At 31.8% G+C, this 20,449-nt stretch overlaps 1 protein-coding gene across 1 annotated transcript; it reads left to right on the top strand.

Annotated features, from left to right (window-relative positions):
- The first annotated feature begins 5,571 nt into the window (after nt 1-5,571).
- On the top strand, nt 5,572-15,367 carry LOC139528736 (uncharacterized). Its single transcript, XM_071324879.1, has 5 exons — nt 5,572-5,673; nt 8,022-8,252; nt 8,637-8,854; nt 10,830-10,968; nt 11,827-15,367. The coding sequence occupies exons 2-5, from the start codon at nt 8,024-8,026 to the stop codon at nt 14,661-14,663; spliced, it is 3,423 nt and encodes a 1,140-aa protein (XP_071180980.1). The 5' UTR covers nt 5,572-5,673; nt 8,022-8,023; the 3' UTR covers nt 14,664-15,367.
- The last annotated feature ends 5,082 nt before the right edge of the window (nt 15,368-20,449 follow it).

Here is a 20,449-nt window from a genome sequence, read left to right as displayed (position 1 = left end):
TTTCCTTAGCACTGTCCTTATGACGAACACTGCTTTAAAGAGTCTAGTTTCTATTGCATTTTACTCCAGGTACATCACTCAAATTATCTAAAACATCAGCTGTAGGTTCAAATGAATACAATGTCCTTGAAATTGAATACAGTAACTTTTATTGATACTTTCCGGATCAAATCTTGGGTAGTATCACTGAAATTTGAATCATATCATGGATATATATTTTTTTACATCATGCATGTTTTCATTACTACGAATGTCTTGTAAAATAATTGGGTATAAAGGAGCACTCAGGTAATCCCACATACTAAGACATATCATTTGACAAGGATGAGGTTTTAGCAAATCATAAGTCCTTCGTGGCTTCAATAAATATTGCATTGAACACCAAATCGGAGGACTTACCTTGTTTGTATTGGATACCAAAGCTTCATAAAATTCCGTACAAACAACGGTATATTGCTGGCTCATCTTCATGTTCCACTAAAGAATTGTCCATTAGATTGACTAAAATTATGTCCGCAGTGAAGGAGGGTCTTCAGAAATACTGTGAAACTGTTTACTCGCGTAGTGGTATTAACCATATGTGGATTCTTAAAAATTCTAAAGAACTTCTAGACAATTTTAAATCTCGGTCTTTTTCTGAAATTAGTTCCATCAAAACTTTTGATTTTTCAACCCTGTATACCACCATTCCCCATGTGAAATTGAAAAATCGCCTAAAAGAAATAATCCACAATGCCTTTCAACATAAAAATGGTAGCATACGCTATAAATGTATTACTTTGGGATTTCATAAGGCATATTTCGTAAATAGTGACAAACAAAAAGGTAAAATATGCTACACAGAAGAATAAGTGGTCAGTATGCTGGAGTTTCTTATCGACAACATATTTCTTGAGTTTGGAGGTAGACTTTTCCAACAAATTGTCGGCATTCCTATGGGAACAAACTGTGCGCCTCTTCTTGCCGACCTCTTCTTATTTTCATATGAATCGGAGTTCCTCCAGACACTGGTAAAAAACAAGAGAATCAAAGAAGCCAGATTATTTAATTTCACTTTCAGATATATTGATGATGTTCTTTCCATAAACAATCCGAACTTTTCTGATTGGGTTCCATTAATATATCCCCTAGAACTAGAGATTAAAGAAACAACAGACACGGCTTCCTCCGCCTCATTTTTAGACTTATATTTTGAATTTGACTTACACAGTCATCACAGTACCAGAATCTATGACAAACGAGACGATTTTAATTTTGAAATTATAAATTTCCCCCACCTTAGTAGCAATATACCAACTTCACCTGCATATGGGATATATATTTCCCAACTTATTCGATATGCAAGAGCTTGCAGCTCCTACTCAGACTTTGTAAAACGTCATCAGTGTCTGAGTAGAAAGTTGATGAAACAGGGGTATGTCAAAGAACGTCTCGTTCTTTTTCTAAAAAAGTTCATCGGAAGGTACCAAGACCTTGTTGATAAATATTCCGTATTAACTTCTCAAATAATACACGATGGTCTTCATGTATAGATTATGCGTACTGATGTTGTTTATCATCTTAACAACGTGTTTTATAGTTCTTTCATTTGTCTTTGTTCTATTATTATTATTACTTTTACTGTTGAATGGTTTCATGTGATATCCGTTTCACGTGGCTCGGTACTTATACATCTCGTCAATGTGTTTGTATTGGCTTTCATTTTTTTGTGGTTTGTTTTGTATTTGCGACTTTTTGTATTTCTTTTGTAATTATAACGTGACTCTGTACCGAAAAGATCCCGTCAATATGATATTGTTCTATTATATGTCATTATGATATATTTCTATTATGAATTACAATATACGTTGAACCACAAACGTCAAAATCATTCAATCGCGTAGTGGAATTAACTATTTTTGGATTCTTATAAATTCTATATATTACTTTTGGACTAGTTTAAATCTCGGTCTATTTCTTAAATTTATTCTTACATACTTTTGATTTTTTAACCCTGTATGCTAACATTCTCATGAAAATTTTAAAATTGTTTGTACGCACATTGAACGACAAATTTATGTGACGTATTTTCTGACGTCAGACACTCAAATCGATAAATGTGTTCGTAGATAGTGGATGTTTTTGTGTTTTGTTAAATTGTCCCTTTTAAAATTGTTAAACGATGATGACTGATGTACCCATATTTTGACTATTTTATTTATTGTGTCTATTTAACGCATCAATGTAAAAATATCGGAAATTGATGCGACTGTCATTAAAGTGAGAGGGTTAGCGCTATAGAACCAGGTTTAATCCACCATTTTCTACATTTGAAAATGCCTGTACCAAGTCAGGAATATGACAGTTCTTGTCCATTCGTTTTTGATGCGTTTTGTTATTTGATTTTGCCATGTGATTATGGACTTTCCCAATTAATCTCCCTCTAAGTTCAGTATTTTTGTGATTTTATTTTTTTCATATATACGATACTAATCCGTACAACAAATGTTATCTATATATATATTTGTTGAAGGTTTGGCATGCCACTTAGCAAGTCCAACCCATCATTTTTTTTCTTAAAATCCCCTGTACCAAGTCAGGGAAATGGCAATTGTTATATTATAGTTCGTTTCTGTGTGTGTTACATTTTAATGTTGTATTTCTGTTGTGTCGTAGTTCTCTTATATTTGCAGCTTTTTCCTCAGTTTTAGTTTGTGACTCGGATTTGGTTTTTGTTCTCTATAGATTTATGAATTTCGAACAGCTGTATATTACTGTTGCCTGTTATTGAAGTGTTCGACTTACCATCATTGTTTTTTTACCAAATTATTTTCAATTCAGTTCTTGAAGTTAAATAAACGTGCTGCTGACTTGGTCTTCACCAATGTTTTTATCAAATAATGTAATATATGATGAGTGCAAGCATTGTTGTGTTGACATACATTTATATGGTCATAACTGTTTACACCTATTTGGTGTTGGAAATATAGTTGGAACCCCCTCTCCATCTCCTGGTAGGGCACGCCCCTTTTAAAAGTGGCTGGACCCGCCTCTGATTTTTCTTTCCACAGTCGTAGATTACCATAGCTGCAGTTGGTAAAAAATTTCGGAAATTTTGTTTTCAAAGCTCTAAAACTTTATTTCGAATATTTCATTTTTTGATTCGAATTAAACTGAATAGTGTGTTTAAACAAAACAAGCGTCGGTCGTATACTATTTTTGGTATCTATAATGACGTTTTTACACATAATTCACAGATTTATTAGAATATGTGGTCAAACAAAAACTACAATTGCAAACACAGACACCTGTTAAAACCATAAAAGGGTACAATCATTTACAATAACATAAACGATACTTAGTTAATGGCACCAAAAGGTAAAAGGAAAAGTCAAACGGAAAGACCCTAATCGAATGACAAAATTAAAAACCTAAAACATGTCAAACAACTGTCATATACTCCTGACTTGATACATGATTTTCCTATTAGGAAAATGCTGTATTAAAGCTTGTTTTATGACATATGTCATATGAATTTGGACATAAAAGAGTTCGAGCCATTTATAGTGATTAACGGAATAAACAAAACGGACAGAAGTTTATCGAAGGCAATCACAAACACATTTCGATTTCTTTGTTCACTGTCTGAATACTGTTTATGCAGTCTACAGATATCCATGCATATTCGCGCATTATTATTGACAACCACCATGATCAAAACACTTAGACGGATGATATATAAACTCATCATAGATACCAGGATTCAATTTTCATATTTACGCCAGAGACACGTTTCGTCTACAAAGACTCATTAGTGATGCTCGAATCAAAATATATTAAAAAAGCCAAATAAAGGACAAAGTTAAAGAGCATTGAGGACCAAAAAATTCTAAAAGTTTTGCCAATTACAGCTAAAGTAATCTATTCCTGATGTAGAAAAGCCTTAGTTTTTCATAACTTCAAAGTTTTGTTAGCAGATAATATATAATTATGAACATAGCAATGATAACTCAAGTCAATACAAAATTGTTGACTTCTAGCCTGGTGATGCCCTCGGGAAATTGAAAAAAAATAGATTTAAGTGAACATACCATGTGTATCTTTTGTACATAATAATTACGTAAAATAGTGACATTCAAAGCGCTTGTGTGCATACAAACAACGGGTGTAAATAACAGAACCAAAACCACCCAACTATAATAGAGGAAGTAACAACTCAATAATTAAATAATGCAACTGTAGTTTTTCAATGACAAATCTGATAAATTGGTTTCGAAGACAAATCGAAGTAACATACTAAAACTGTTTGATTTGCAGTGCGACATATGGCGCTTTGACAACGTTACCATAGATTTTGCAACATTTTTTGTCATCTAAGAATGTTTTAATGTATTGGCGAAAGTATTATTACGTTTTATTATTGAAACAATAAAATTACACAGATAATGTATCGTTAAAATCATGCCGATATCAAAGCACTGGTTCAGAGCAGAATGCATTTCTCGAATCTGCCCACCGTGATTCACTCCAGAGGCATAAGTCTGTTCTGATGGAATTCTTTAAGTCTGTTATAAAGGACATTTTGAACGCCATTAAACTACTGTTATCTACTACCTCTGCAAACAAAGTATATAAAGTGACTGATATACGTATGCATTCATACGCCAACTGTTGACTTGCAGTGAAAGAATCACTATGTCTTTGCGATTCGAAGCAAAAAAAAAGTTCTTACTTTATTTTTTTATTATCTTTTTATTCTTTTTATTGGGGGGGGGGGGGGGGGTGATTTTGTAAAAATACCTTAAGCAATTTTGTCGAGAATGCAAACATTGTTAATTCTTGACTTTCATTAATCTGGATTTGAACGTTACTGATGGAGGTAAATCCAGAATAATGCTTCGGTCGCATACAATTTAAAAAAAAATTATCAATACGTAATAATAACAAAAATATCTTCTTTCACATTTTTGAAAAACAGTTATATATTCCGCCAAGAAGAATCTAAAACACAGCCTGTATCTGAAAATGTGAGCGGAAAATGGGGGGGGTTTCAAAACTAGTTCGATTATCCATATTTGAAGCAATTACAAAAGCTAAAAGAAAACGAAAAATTTGAATATTGGAATATTGGTATCAAATGTTTTTTCTAATATTATTACAGGTGAAATTGACAGTGGCTGTCCACTTGATGAGTTTTATTATATGACGAGGCAAATAACGATAAGTATGAATGTATTTCAGTCTAGAAATCTAAAAACAAGACTTTATTTTGCTCCCGTCAGTTATAGATGGGTACAAGTGCAGAAATCTGGTTGTGAAACACCTCTTTCCACACATAAAATATGCCAGGTATTCATGTAAAAAAACATCATTACACTTTTATTGGGTTTTTGGTTTGAGATAATCTTAATTTATAGACAACACACGATAAACTTTAAACAGACGGAGTCTTCTTTTAGAACCATTCAGAAAATGTATTTTTTACCAATCCGTTAGGGCAATCCCAGTATATCAATGTTTCGTCATTGGGTCAAGGCTTTTTATATTTAAATAGCGTCCAATCAAAAAGAGATAGATAACGATATTATCCATCCACGTACAATAAGATAGTACATATGTTATCCTGCCGGGACATATTGCAATCATATATGTATGATAACACATCAATATATAATGTAAACTAAATAGCTCAAGGTAAGAGTTTAAGTTAAAAACAAACTGTTTGGTCATATAATGAAGAAAAAGTTTCTGAAAATTGTCATAACGATAGTAAAGGATTTTTTTTAGCAGATATTAAATGACACAAGTTAATTACAAGGAAGTTTTTTATTTTAAGTGCAAGTCATTTTACATTTGGAGCTTTCTTTCCTGTGTATATGACAGTTGTTGTCCATTCCTTTGATGTGTTCGAGCTTTTAATTTTGCCATTGGATTAGGGAATTTCAATTTCTAATTTTTCCTCGGAGTTTAGTATTTTTGTTTTTCTTTCTTTTTCAACGACAATGGCTTAACTGTTTTGAATTTTATGGGTGGAGATCTGGAAAATTATATCAGTAATGATGTATGATGTATTTACTTATCGTTTAGAAATTTAGAATCTTAACTTAAGAGTCAACCGTTACATTTATGTTTATTGTGATCATTCATCCGGGCCAAAATGATACTCCATAGTAGATTGATTTAGATATCATAAATCAATACTGTATATATGTGTTGTCAGACTGATTTTGTTTTATAGAGAAACGTTTGCAAACCCTACAACAAATACATTAATGTTAATATAATATAATATCTATAAGAGGGGCGTAAAGGGGATATCTGCACGGAAGAACGAAAAATAAAATTGCCATTTCACGATGAACGAATAATTAAAAATGTCTTACACGTTGATCCTTTTTACCGAACACGGCGAATAACGAACCGTTTGCATGGCTGCACGTGAAATAAAATGGCAAAACACGTTGCACGAAAATAACCCTTTACACCCTCATAGAAATACGAATATGTCCACTTTCTGTATTAACAAAATGAAAGTAAATTAACCACATTTAGATAAACGTCGACGTTTTGTTGTATTTATCTATGTTTATGATCTTACGACTTCTTGTGTTATAATTTTCATGTAAATGTCTTTGCTTTTCCAAGTATAGAGTTAAAGGGAAGTTCATGAAACGGTTTGAAACATTAAAGTGTTCACAACATTCTGGTATTCATTATCACTGGACTAGTATATATTTGTTTAGGGGCCAGCTGAAGGACGCCTCCGGGTGCGGGAATTTCTCGCTACATTAAAGACCTGTTGGTGACCCTCTGCTGTTGTTTTTTATTTGGTCGGGTTGTTGTCTCTTTGACACATTCCCCATTTCCATTCTCAATTTTATTAGACGTTACAGAACAATGTAAGGATCAAGTCATGTTACCTAATGTTAAGCATGTCTATTATTGTTTTTTGCCGGTACTAAACAGTTCATTACTAATGATTAGCTAAGAAGACACATATTAACCAATACGTAACAATTAAAAGGAGTAACAAACAAAAGACAGATTGTAAGTAACAAATGCGAAGTGATTGCTTTTTGAATTTAATGAAAAAGAAAGGGGAAATAAATAAGCGATACGTGGAAACAGGTCGCTAAATCATTCGTAAACAAAACTTTCATCTTTTATCTTTTGAGGCTACATATTTGTTTGCCGAGCTGATAACAACGTCTGATATAGTTTTAATTGTACAAACCTGAATCAAAACAAGGGTATGTACTATAATCGTCAATGAGACAAATAACTACATAAGACAAAAAGACAAGAAAGTAAACAACTAAAGTTGAATTCTTCGTGATGCTTAAAAATACGGCAGCTGTCATGATAATGTAGATGATGAGGAACAATTTCTATGGAAGATAACCACTAAGAGGAACCACTTATATGTTCTTCTTGTCTAAGTCATAATTCTGCCCACCGTACTTACCAAATGTTACTTTTTCGGCATTTTATTTGAAATAAGCAGCATGACAGGTAACATTAGTTGGTATGAAATTGCTTATCCTTTTAGATCAATTGAGTCATTCCCTGATTTTAGTGATGCTCATTCATTAGTGTTTGAGGACTAAATTGTCCTTTGATTAAGTTCAGCCATTTCAATTGATATTTTATATTGTGTGTTTTTATTTTGAAATGTAAAACTACTGTCTCAGGTAAAGTTGAAGTTTGGTGCCTGTTAAGACCCGTGTTATTTTTATGCACCTGTTCTAAATGAAGAGCCTGTGTTTAAGTGGTTTTCGTTTTCGTTGATAGGTGTTCTCGTTTATTGTTTTTGTATAGACTTGCCCGTTGGTTTTAATGTTTTTTAATTGTTATACTACTTTTTGTAGGGCTGTTCTGTGTGAGTCAAGTTACCGTTTTGAAGGCCGTACTTAAGCCTTTAATTGTACACTTGTTGAGACATGGATGAAACATGTAGTTGCCCTCATACCACATAGTCTTATTTATATTATCTTCTACTGATAGTTTTTTCAAACGTTATTACTTTTTATACATATATACAGGTATGGACGATCATATGCCAAGAGAAATAACTGATGAGGAAATTTGCTACTTACGAATTTTTCATTTACTACTTCGAGTAGCAAATCCCGTTGTGAGGGATACATTTAATACTGAATTCCACCCTACAAAATTGCAGGCTGAATTCAGACGGAACCATAATGTACTTCTAGATCTTAGAAAGAAGCGGGTCATTGACAAACAGCAATGGGAACTAATGTTTCCTAACTCAGGTGAGTAAAGTCCACATACATTTTTATCAATCTGTTATTTTTTATTACCTTATGTTTTTTTTTTTTTTTTAATGAGAACAGATTCCTCTATATATCACACAACGTTCGTTTGAAGTTGATTGTCTAAAATTGCAATTATGTATGTTCTCAACTTTACTAGTCAAATTAGAGACATCATAAACAAGTTACATTGGTAGGGGCAACAGTCAACTTTTCGTGTTATAAACAAACACAGTCGTTCTTCTTGTCTTTATATCAAATGTTCAGTCTTTATAAGGAAACTTTAATAGACGATTCAAATTATATTCACATCAACAATGTTTATTTTCGAAATATCAAAAATGTAACTATAAGCTTACTAAAAGACAACTACATTTCTTGCAGAGCCAGTTAGTTCGGAAAAATTTGATATAACACTGATGACTTGCCTTTTAAGAAATCTTGCCAATATTGATATTCAAGATTGTCTCCCAACATGCAGTGATAAGAGTGTAGCGGCAGATTTGTCCCGAATCAAAACTTACAGAAACAAAGTTGTACATTGTGATAAAGGAATTCTCTCTCAACAGGAGTTTAATCAATACTGGGTCGATATCAGTCAGGTAAGTAACTCGTAGTGATGTACCTTCAATTTTCAATTATAGTTAGTTTTTCAGTAATAAAAAAAGGAACTACATTTTTTTTTTCTTAACGATAACATTAACAATCGACAGAAGTTAGTTCAGATTTTCAGCAATCTAGGTAATGGTAACAGTAAATGACAATCCTAATGATTGATAAAGTGATACCAGTTTTAATAATTGATAAAGTGATACCAGTTTTAATAATTGGTAAAGTGATACCAGTTTTAATAATTGATAAAGTGATACCAGTTTAAATAATTGATAAAGTGATACCAGTTTTAATAATTGGTAAAGTGATACCAATTTTAATAATTGATAAAGTGATACCAGTTTTAATAATTGGTAAAGTGATACCAGTTTTAATAATTGATAAAGTGATACCAGTTTTAATAATTGGTAAAGTGATACCAGTTTTGATAATTGATAAAGTGATACCAGTTTTAATAATTGATAAAGTGATACCAGTTTTAATAATTGATAAAGTGATACCAGTTTTAATAATTGATAAAGTGATACCAGTTTTAATAATTGATAAAGTGATGCCAGTTTTGATAATTGATAAAGTGATACCAGTTTTGATAATTGATAAAGCGATACCAGTTTTAATAATTGATAAAGTGATACCAGTTTTGATAATTGATAAAGCGATACCAGTTTTAATAATTGGTAAAGTGATACCAGTTTTAATAATTGATAAAGCGATACCAGTTTTAATAATTGGTAAAGTGATACCAGTTTTAATAATTGATAAAGTGATACCAGTTTTAATAATTGATAAAGTGATACCAGTTTTAATAATTGATAAAGTGATACCAGTTTTAATAATTGGTAAAGTGATACCAGTTTTGATAATTGATAAAGTGATACCAGTTTTAATAATTGGTAAAGTGATACCAGTTTTAATAATTGATAAAGTGATACCAGTTTTAATAATTGATAAAGTGATACCAGTTTTAATAATTGATAAAGTGATACCAATTTCAATAATTGATAAAGTGATACCAGTTTTAATAATTGATAAAGTGATACCAGTTTCAATAATTGATAAAGTGATACCAGTTTTAATAATTGATAAAGTGTTACCAATTTCAATAATTGATAAAGTGATACCAGTTTTAATAATTGATAAAGTGATACCAGTTTTAATAATTGGTAAAGTGATACCAGTTTTGATAATTGATAAAGTGATACCAGTTTTAATAATTGATAAAGTGATACCAGTTTTAATAATTGATAAAGTGATACCAGTTTTAATAATTGATAAAGTGATACCAGTTTTAATAATTGACAATGGCATTAAAAGCCTCATTAATCTATAAAAATGACATGTTTAACTAATATACTGCAAATGAAGAGATTTTCGCAGTAGTTTTGTTCTAGTATCTTCGCAGTAGAGTTTAAACGCAAAAAAATAACTGGGCATATTTCAAGGAAAAACAGAAAACAAAAGTCAAGGCTTTTGGTAATGAAAGGATGATCAACATCGGATACTTCTGAAGCTAGTGGATATTGCAATATTGCTAACAAGTTTTGTTACTGTTAAGTATGTTATGTATATCTCAATCAGTTTTTAAAAATATATACCTGATTATATCTGATACACATACCAATACAATAATTAGCAGTTATTTTGTCAGCATTAAATACACGTATAACTTATAACAAAAACACCCCAAAATGCACCGTAAAAGTCAGTTTAATAGTGGTCTGAATCCGATTTCAAATCGGTAACAAAAGAAACAAATAAAAATGACAATAATAAAAATAAAAAACAAAGGACTACTAGTAGTAACTGACATACCAGCTCCAGATCTCAGGTAAACTGATTAAACCAAATTGACAATAGCAAATTATAGCACTTATATTGATATTTTGTTCAACTCCTTCTTTTTAATACTTCAATGGCCATTTATTCGAATAGATATTACTTACTTGCGCCTATGTTATTATTTAGGCTATTATAAGACTTGGTGGCCCAACGTATCGGCAACGATGTGATGATTTAAAACAGAAGGAATTAGATACAACAGACAAAGATTTCTTCAATGAAATAAAAAACCTCAGAAGACAAACGATTCCCGAAGGTGTAGCAGGTACATGTATTTGCAGTTATCTAAACGAATCATGTGTGTAACCTGTGCATTATAAATAATGACGCAAATATAAAAAAAAAATACTTCCTACTTTTAAAATTATTATCTGAATTTTTACAAATTATTTCAATGAAATCATATCAAAAGTATTAATTATATTCACCAGTAAATGAATTATAGACTTATGCGGTCTTAAGATCTTGGCATCATCTGGAAAGTCTTAAATTAAAATTTAAGCATTTGCTAATTGACGATGGTCTTGTTTGTATTGATAGTTAAACATCATTTTGATGATTATAATTGATATATGTATGACCTTCAAATAATTTGCATTAAAATGTGGTAAAGATTGTCAACACCTACGTTCATCCTGTAGTGAAATTTTATTTGCGATATCGATGACTTATCTTATCATCAATAACTACAATCTATGGTTTGTGATTTTAATCACTTGCAGTTACTATTTATAAAATTTGTTAGCTTTATAACCTTTGTCAGCTTTAAACTGGTTTTAATGAAAATGTATCTTTCTATTTTAATATTTAAACAATAAATGTACAGATTTTAGAAAGCTTCAAAAATGTATTTAAACCTTGATGGTTAAAGGGGTGTCATGACATCTTTACCATATGATTTATCATCTGGAGTACAATTGTATGTTAAACCACTTATTTGATAATAACAAAATGTCGTAATCAATAATCATAATAAAAATACTTCTTTATTCATACTCCTGTCTGCAAAATTTGGATTTGTTTTTGTTTCAATTTGTTTTCCTAAGGTTAAAAAGAATTGTTTAACAAGGTACAAGATATTAAGGATATACTAAGTAAATTCTTTCAAAATGTATATTTTCAGTCATCACTGAAACGCTATTAGAAGAATGGTCACAAAAAGATGAATGTGTTGTAAGAACAAGAGCTATTCAAACTCTTATCAAAGCTGTTGACGAAAAAGCAGTGATCACTATAATAGGCCCTCCAGGTTGTGGGAAATCAACATCGGCGCATCATGTTGCTGTCTATCTAAACAAATCAATGGCGTATGAAGTGATACCTGCTACGAGAGCTAACGATATAGTACAGTATTATAACCCACATTGTAATCAAGTATTCGTGTTTGATGACATTTGTGGAAAGTATACCTTGGATAAGCAAAAAGTAGTAGAATGGCGTGATTTGGCTGGACAGATTAACACACTTACAAAAAATAATCGCATCAAAGTTTTAGCAACATGTCGTAGCTATATATTTAAAGAACGCCTAATTGCGAATATTGGCATTTTATCTTCTAACTGCGTAGACTTTACATCAGAATATTGTTGTTTATCTGAAAAAGAAAAACTTGATATCGCCAGGATGTTTTTTGATGAAAATGACATTATAGCATTGCAGAAGTCGAAACAATATACGAATTATGACTTTTTCCCCCTTTTGTGTGAATTTTATTCCAAAAACAGGAAGGGGTCTATTGAAGATTTTTTTTCTTCTCCAATTGAGGCTATAATTTCTGAACTTTCTCGTTTGAACGATGATTTTGATCAAACAAACATTGCAACTTTATTTTTATTTGTTGTTTACAATAACTGTATACCAACCACAATCCTCAACTCACAATCAGATCTCAAACAAATTCTTGAAACAATAGTTCTATATTTCGATTATGCGTCTTCTCTCAATTTTACTGTCGTAAAACAGAAATTACAACATCAGATAAGCTGTTTTACAAAGATATCCGACGATATTTACAGCATAATTCATGATAAGATTTTTGATATTTTAGTTCTATTTTTCGGAAAATATTATTTTGAACTTTGTCTTGCAATCGGCCATCCTGAAGTCATACGAGATCGTTTTCAATTTGAGTCGACCGTGGACAATAGCGCTATTCAACAACAATCGTGTATGATAAAAGTGCCCATTTCCCTTGAAGAATCCTACTTTGATAGACTGTGCCAAGATGTATCTAAAGGAAGTGTCGATGATGTTTTCAATAACACACAGTTGACAAATGTACAGTTTCAAACAAAGTTTGTACAAAACTTTAAACACAGAGATAATGCGAGAGATAAAATATTGAGTTTATCCCATACTGACTGGTCACCTATTCTTATCGTTGCACGTCATGGTTACTTTGCACTTGTGAAGATGCTAATTGATATGGGTTTAAATGTTAATATTTGTGATACTGAAGGCAGGACGCCATTGTTTTTTGCTTCATATGGTGGACACGCGGATATAACTGAACTTTTATTAAAACATAATGCGAATGCCAAAATATGCGATAAGAAGGAACGATCTCCGTTATACATTGCATCGGTAAGAGGTTTTACTGAAATAGTAGCAATGTTTCTAAAAGAAGGTGTTATGAATATATCTACTATAAATGGTGTGTCCCCTCTTTACATTGCTACAGTATTTGGCAATACTGATATTGTAAAATTATATCTGGAAAATGGGTTTGATGCAAATGTCCAGACAAAACATAAACAAACCCCGATTTATGCAGCCTGTTATTTAAACCATGTAGACATTGTGAGATTATTGTTAAATGTAAACTGCAATACCAATATGTGTACAGAGAGTTCTAAACCGCCGTTATTAGTCGCATGCAGGTATGGTAACACATCCATTGTTGAATTATTGTTAGTAAACGGTAGTGATCCAGATCTTTGCGATATCATTGCAGACAGTACTAGTGAATATGATGATGTTATGAAGACACTAGTATTCGATAACTATGATATGTTTAAGCCTACTCCTGCTTTTTTAAATAACATTTTAAGAGTAGATTCTAAACTTCTTGTAGACTTTGACCGTTACTTTCGAAAACATATTGAGTCTCCGCTTTTCATTGCATCGTACATGGGTTACTTTGATATTGTGAAACTGTTACTTGACCATCACTGCAATCCAAATTTGGGTAATAATTTTGAAGAATCTCCTGTTTATATTGCTGTTAAACATGGTCACACAGACATTGTTGAATTGCTTTTGAAATATAAGGCTGATCCTAACCTATGTAATAAAAATTTTGAATACCCTTTAAAACAAGCGGTATCTTGGTGTGCCCAAATGACTCCAAGTCCTTTTGAAAACATGATTGATCCTGACGGTAACACAGGCGAGTCCTTGTTCATCCAAAATCCACAGACTCGATTGAAAACTGTCAAATTATTGTTACAAAATAATGCTGATCCAAATTTATGCAATTCACATTGCGAAACGCCATTGTTTTCGGCTTCAGAAAGGGGCTTTGTAGATATTGTTGAAGCACTTTTAGCGTATAATGCAGACTTAAGTATATGTAATGACTACTTGGAATCGCCATTATATATAGCTTCAAGAAATGGAAACTTAGATATTGTAAGAGTTCTTTTAAAGTTTAATGGAGACCCTAACATTTGTAATTACTTCTTGGAATCTCCGTTATTTATAGCTTCCAAAAATGGACATTTAGATATTGCAAGAGTACTGTTAAAGTCTAAAGCAGAACCTAATTGTTGTGTTGTAAATATAATTTCACCATTGTATATTGCTTCCAAAATGTTACAAAGATCATTGTTGCAACGATTTTGCCAACAGTATTTATTTGAGAAAGATATTGAACAAGATTGTACACAACAGTACAGCAGTATAGTGAAGGTGCTTTTAAAACATCATGCTGATCCGCTGTGTCTACGATCAGTACACTAAAATATTTTAGACGTATTTATAGCTGTAATTCTATCATTGTAAGATTTAACGTTTACCTTCTTGTGACATTTCAGATTTTTTTGATTTTATAAATTTGGCAGTTTTATTTTCGTTACTCTTGTGCTCTTCTTAAACGTTAATCATGTTTAACAATTTGGGTGCTGCTATTATTTGGCGGATGGCATAAGAAGAAACATGAAGGGTCTCTTGTTTTTCATCTGTTTAATAGCCTCATTTTTGCCTTCTCAATGTTTTGTAGTTAGCAATGAAAATCACATGAAGACTCAATAACAATTTTATTGATATAAAAGTTCTTATTTTTGAGTTTGGAAAATTATGTTTGCCTTATAAAACCAAATGGCTGTTACTCAATTGAATTCCATAATAAGTGGAACTTAAGTGAGTAGTATATGTTAATATAGAAATTTAAGAAAACAAATCTCAACGAATGAGACATTCAAATGACAGTTAATTTTTTTTTACATGCCATTGTTTTCGTTTTAATCACTATATCAAAAAGGAATATTATGGTGCCAAATTCACTAGTATTGCTAGAGTGAAAGCTTTTAATGGTAGCAATGAATACAGCCAATCTACAAATCATTAAATATATTAATAAAGAATTGTTTCAATTATTTAATGTATGTATGTGTGTCATGTTTACATATATGTATAATTATGTGTGTGCTTACGTTAAAAATAATGTTAAATAAAAATTGAATGCATTCTACTTCAGATTTAGGGTTGAACTTAAACTGTACTTTACTTTCAGCGCACAAGAATATAATGAGATAGGGTATGATTGCTTGTGAAACATGAATCCACAGGTAAAAAAGGGTTACTTAAACTGATGTTGATACTAGGGTTTACAATTTGACAGCCAGACTCTCGTTTCATCTACACATTTATATCAGTGACGCTCGAATCACTTAAGTTCGAATTGGAAGAGCATTAAAAACCAACACTACCTATAGGTTTTGCAAATACAGCTACGGTAATCTATTCATGGGAAAGATGGTCCTTGGAATTTAGAAAAAAACAAAGATTTGTAAATTGTTACTTCATAACTATGACAATGATAATTCATGTCAACACAGGAGTGCTGACTAGACTACTGTGATTGATTGATTCTGGAACAAGAGATTACCCTTTAAATTGCAACAATCTCATTTCAAGCTATGAAGTTCCACGTAAACCATTATCAAATGATAGCTGTATTATTTTGATACGAACGAGAAAACCTTTAGCAAATGTCAATGTACATTTTAGCTTGTTAGAAATGGTACTTATCCTAACGTTGGTTCGTGTTCTTGGAAAATATTATATTGTTCCCGTTTTATTCATTTTTTTTTACTTTAAATATTTTTCTTCTGATAAGGCTGGCGTCATACAAAAACTCCTTCGAAAGAAAACAGGGGTTTACAGTATTCTTAAACTTCGCTTTCCGATTTATAGATAATTTTTTTCTCACTGAATAATTCACAGTAAAATGATTTTTGGCACGCATTCAAATACACCTTCTTGATATAAAGGATACAACAGAATAAGATAAATAGGTCTCATATCTTAACTTGCATCTCAAAATATTGACAATGAAGTTCGGATAAAACCAACTCTTTACGCAAAAGAAATGAGCTAACCTTCTAAATAATGAACTTTCCGTTTCTATGTAGCAACATTCCAGCAGCGCCTGCATAACGAACATATATCTCCTAGATATTCCAAGGCTTGTATTTCCTGTCATGATTTCTGTAGGTGATTGCTGCACACATGGGAGTTATTAAAACAAGAGATCTAAGTGGTAAAGTTGGGATCATCCCTTCGTGAATTTTACGGTCATCATGACGAGTTTATTGACCGTTATGGAATATCCGTTGCACATATGACAACGTATATGTTTCCATTGTCGTTACTACCATCTATATTGTGTTTGTTTAACTGTTTATCTTTGGTCTTGGTTAAAAAAAAATGGTCCTGCGTTTAAAAAAAATATGATTGAAAAATTGTTGTCTTTTGATCTTTAAATACAATTAAAGCTTGACATCTTATTTCTTTTTCTAAACTTTAAATATGATCTCTGTTCAAAGATCTCTTCTTGTTGTTATACATTTTAGGGGGAAATCTATACACGTACATTTCAATTGGTTAAAATGAAATAACCATTGCAAACATTTCGTTATTTATAATTTGCAACGTTTGTTCTTATCTTGTATTAAAGGCAACAGTAGTATACTGTTGTTCAAGTTATAAATCGATTAAGCAAAAACAATTCCGGGTTACAACAAACGAAATCGAGGAAAAAAATAACTATAAGAGGAAAACGATGAAAAACAGAAATATCGAACTGATACAAAAATAGAGACAAGTCACCTTGGTCCTCCGTAGCTATAGACACATGAGGCGCAAAATTGAGTTATTCCACAAACTTAAGTCTAAACCATGCAATTTTGGATTAGTTTCGCTTGTAAAAAAGAGGGACGAAAGATACCAGAGAGACAGTCAAACTCATAGATTGAAAATAAACTGACAACGCCTTGGTTAAAAGTAAAACATAAAACAGACAAATAATAGTACAGAAGACACAACATAGAAAACTAGACTAAGCAACATGAACCTCATCAAATAATGGGAGTGGTATCAGGTGCTCCGGGAGGTTGAGCAGATCTTGCTCTACATGTGGCACATGTCGTGTTGCTTATATGATTACAAATCCAGTAAATAGTTTATTTCGGTAGGTAACATTCATGAATAGGGAAGGATATAGTAGTTACGACATAAGGAACATATTCGATATCATTTGTGAAACGGTTATTCTATAACGGTCAACCAACTCGTGATGGCGTCTGTCAAATTTACGAAGATATGATTTCAACTTCACCATTTGGAACTCTTGGTTTTATAGCTTCCTTGTGAGCAGCAATCCTCTATCAAGGAAATCATGATAGGAAATACAAGCCTTGGAATATCGTATCAATGGGGAGATATATACTCCGTATGTAGTAACTACAAATTGAATGTTGATCAATAAACGCAAAATTTAAATGCCTTATTTGTATTCCAATATTGCTAGGGAACATTGCAACATTTGTAAGTTGTAAAATAATGGCGTAATATCCTTGGTTATTATTTCTGCATATAGACCACCAAATAAAAATGATATAGACTATCTCAAACAAATTATCATTGAAATTAATGAACTTAAATTAAAATTTAAAAATTCCACCTTCTGGCTTGGTGGTGACTTTAACCTTTCAGACATAAAATGGCTGGAGCAAAATATATCTGGCTCATTGTATACTAAAGAGCTGAATGAAGCATTTATAGATATGATGAACAACTTTAGTTAGGCATTGAAAAAATGGTTGATTTTCCAACTAGGAAAGATAATATCCTTGACCTTTTCTGCAAAAACCAACCTGCATTGATAACAAAAATAAAATCTATACCAGGTATATCTGACCATGATATTGTATTAGTGAATGCAATCTTCAAGCCCCAAAGATCTAAACAATCACAACATAAAATTTATAGAAAAAGGTTGATATTAAAAAGATAAAAGACGTAACATCTCATTTTATATCTGAACTTATATCTCAGGCTAATGAAAATTTAAATATTGACCGATTATGGAATAAATTCAAAGAAGGTAGTAATAAAATAATAGATGATAATGCACCAAGCAAAATAACTAAATATAAGTACACCAACCATTGGGAAAATAGGGATAAAGACTATTTATGTAAAAAACAACGTAAAGCTTACAACAAAGCTAAAAAAACCTGGTAAACAAGAACATAAAGATAAATATAAAAAGTTAAAAGCCACTGCTCAAAGAGAAATAAGAAGAGCCCAAAGCACGTACATGCAAGAAATAATTAGCCCCCAGTTAGAAGAAAAACTTAAATCTTTCTGGCAATTTATAAAAAGTAAAAAAACAGAAACATCTGGAGTTTCACCATTAAGAGGAAAGGATGGTTTATTATATAGTGAGCCGAATACACAAACTTACATCCTAAATTAACAATTAAAAAAGGCTTTTACTACCGACGATACATCTTCTATGCCAAATAAAGGTACAAGTCCCCACCCCACTATGCCAGACATATTTATTGGTAATAATGGTTTATTAAAGTTACTCAAAAACTAAAATCAACACAAAGCCACTGGCCCTGATTTTTTACATAATTTTGCAGAAGAATTGTCTCCATTTTTGACATTCTTTTTCCAAAAATCTATTGATACTGATTGGAAGCAGGCTAATGTTGTACCAATATTTAAAAAAGGTGACAAGCATAACGCTATTAATTATAGACCAGTTTCATTAACTGCAATATGTTGCAAAATTCTAGAACACATTTTAACAAGCAACATAAGGAAACATCTTACAATTAATAACATATTAAATGATAGTCAACATGGGTTTAGAAGTAAAAGGTCTTGTGAGACCCAACTTATCATCAGTTTACAAGATCTTGCAAAATCATTGGGATATGGTAACCAAATAGATGTTATACTTTTAGATTTTTCCAAAGCTTTCGATAAAGTTCCCAATAAAAGATTAGCCCAGCAATTAGACTTTTATGGTATTAGGAATCAAAATTGAAATTGGATAAATGACTTTTTAGCTGGCAGGCAACAGCAGGTACTATTAAATGGTGTTAAATCTTCAAAATTAGCTGTTGATTCTGGTGTCCCTCAGGGAACAGTTTTAGGCCCAACATTATTTTTACTCTTTATTAATGACCTACCCGAACATGTAACTTGCAATGCAAGACATTTTTCAGATGACTGTTTATTGTATAGGAATGTAAATAATAGTTCTGATGCCAAATTACTTCAAAAAGATTTATCTAGTTTAGTACAATGGGAGGAGGACTGGCAAATGAATTTTAATCCTGAGAAGTGTTATGTTATTCATATTTCTAAAAAAAAGGTACACCTTCCACTTTTGATTATATATTGCACAATCATGTTTTAGAAGCAGTAAAAGACAGTAAATATTTAGGCGTAACTATAAGCCATGATCTTGATTGAGGAACACATATAAACATTATTACTTGTTAGGCAAATAAAACCTTAGGTTTTCTTTGAAGGAACTTGAAAAACTGCACACGTAAGGTTAAAAACGTTACAAACCTTACGTACACATCACTTGTCCGTCCAGTCGTCGAATACTCTTCCCCTGTCTGGGATCTGTACAAAAAGCAACACATCACTCAGGTTGAGCAGGTACAGCGTAAGGCAGCCATGTTTGTCTTCAATGATTATCAAGACAGATCACCTGGAGCAGTTTCAAATTTAATTAAATCATTGGACAGGGAAAATTTAGAAATAAGAAGAAAAAAAGCTAGATTAACTATGCTATATAAAATAAATTGGGGGTTAGTTGAAGTTCCTAAGGACAATTTAACAATATCTGATAGACGTACTAGGGGGAAACATAAATTTAGGCAAATATCAACAAATAAAGATTTCTATAAATTTTCATTTTATCCTCGCACTATTTCGGACTTGAACTCACTACCTGAAGCAATAAGTATGTTTGACACCATGGAATCCGTCAAACGTGGCATGTTCACTCTAACATTTGAAGGATCCACAAAACTTATTAAACTACAAAGCCACTGTACATAATGTATATATGTCATTGTTAGATTTTTCTTTGTCATATTATTTTTAAATTAGGTCCATATGTACATAGCACACAAGTTCCGGGAAGTTTTACACTCTTACCTAGGAGTCTACTCCCGTATTCGGAAGAAGAAGAATATGAGTTGGAAGTGACA

This window comes from Mytilus edulis, chromosome 6 (assembly GCF_963676685.1).
Source record: "Mytilus edulis chromosome 6, xbMytEdul2.2, whole genome shotgun sequence".
NCBI lineage: Eukaryota > Metazoa > Mollusca > Bivalvia > Mytilida > Mytilidae > Mytilus > Mytilus edulis.
The sequence above is the reverse complement of the archived record's forward strand: the minus strand, read 5'-3'. Positions and strand labels throughout refer to the sequence as shown.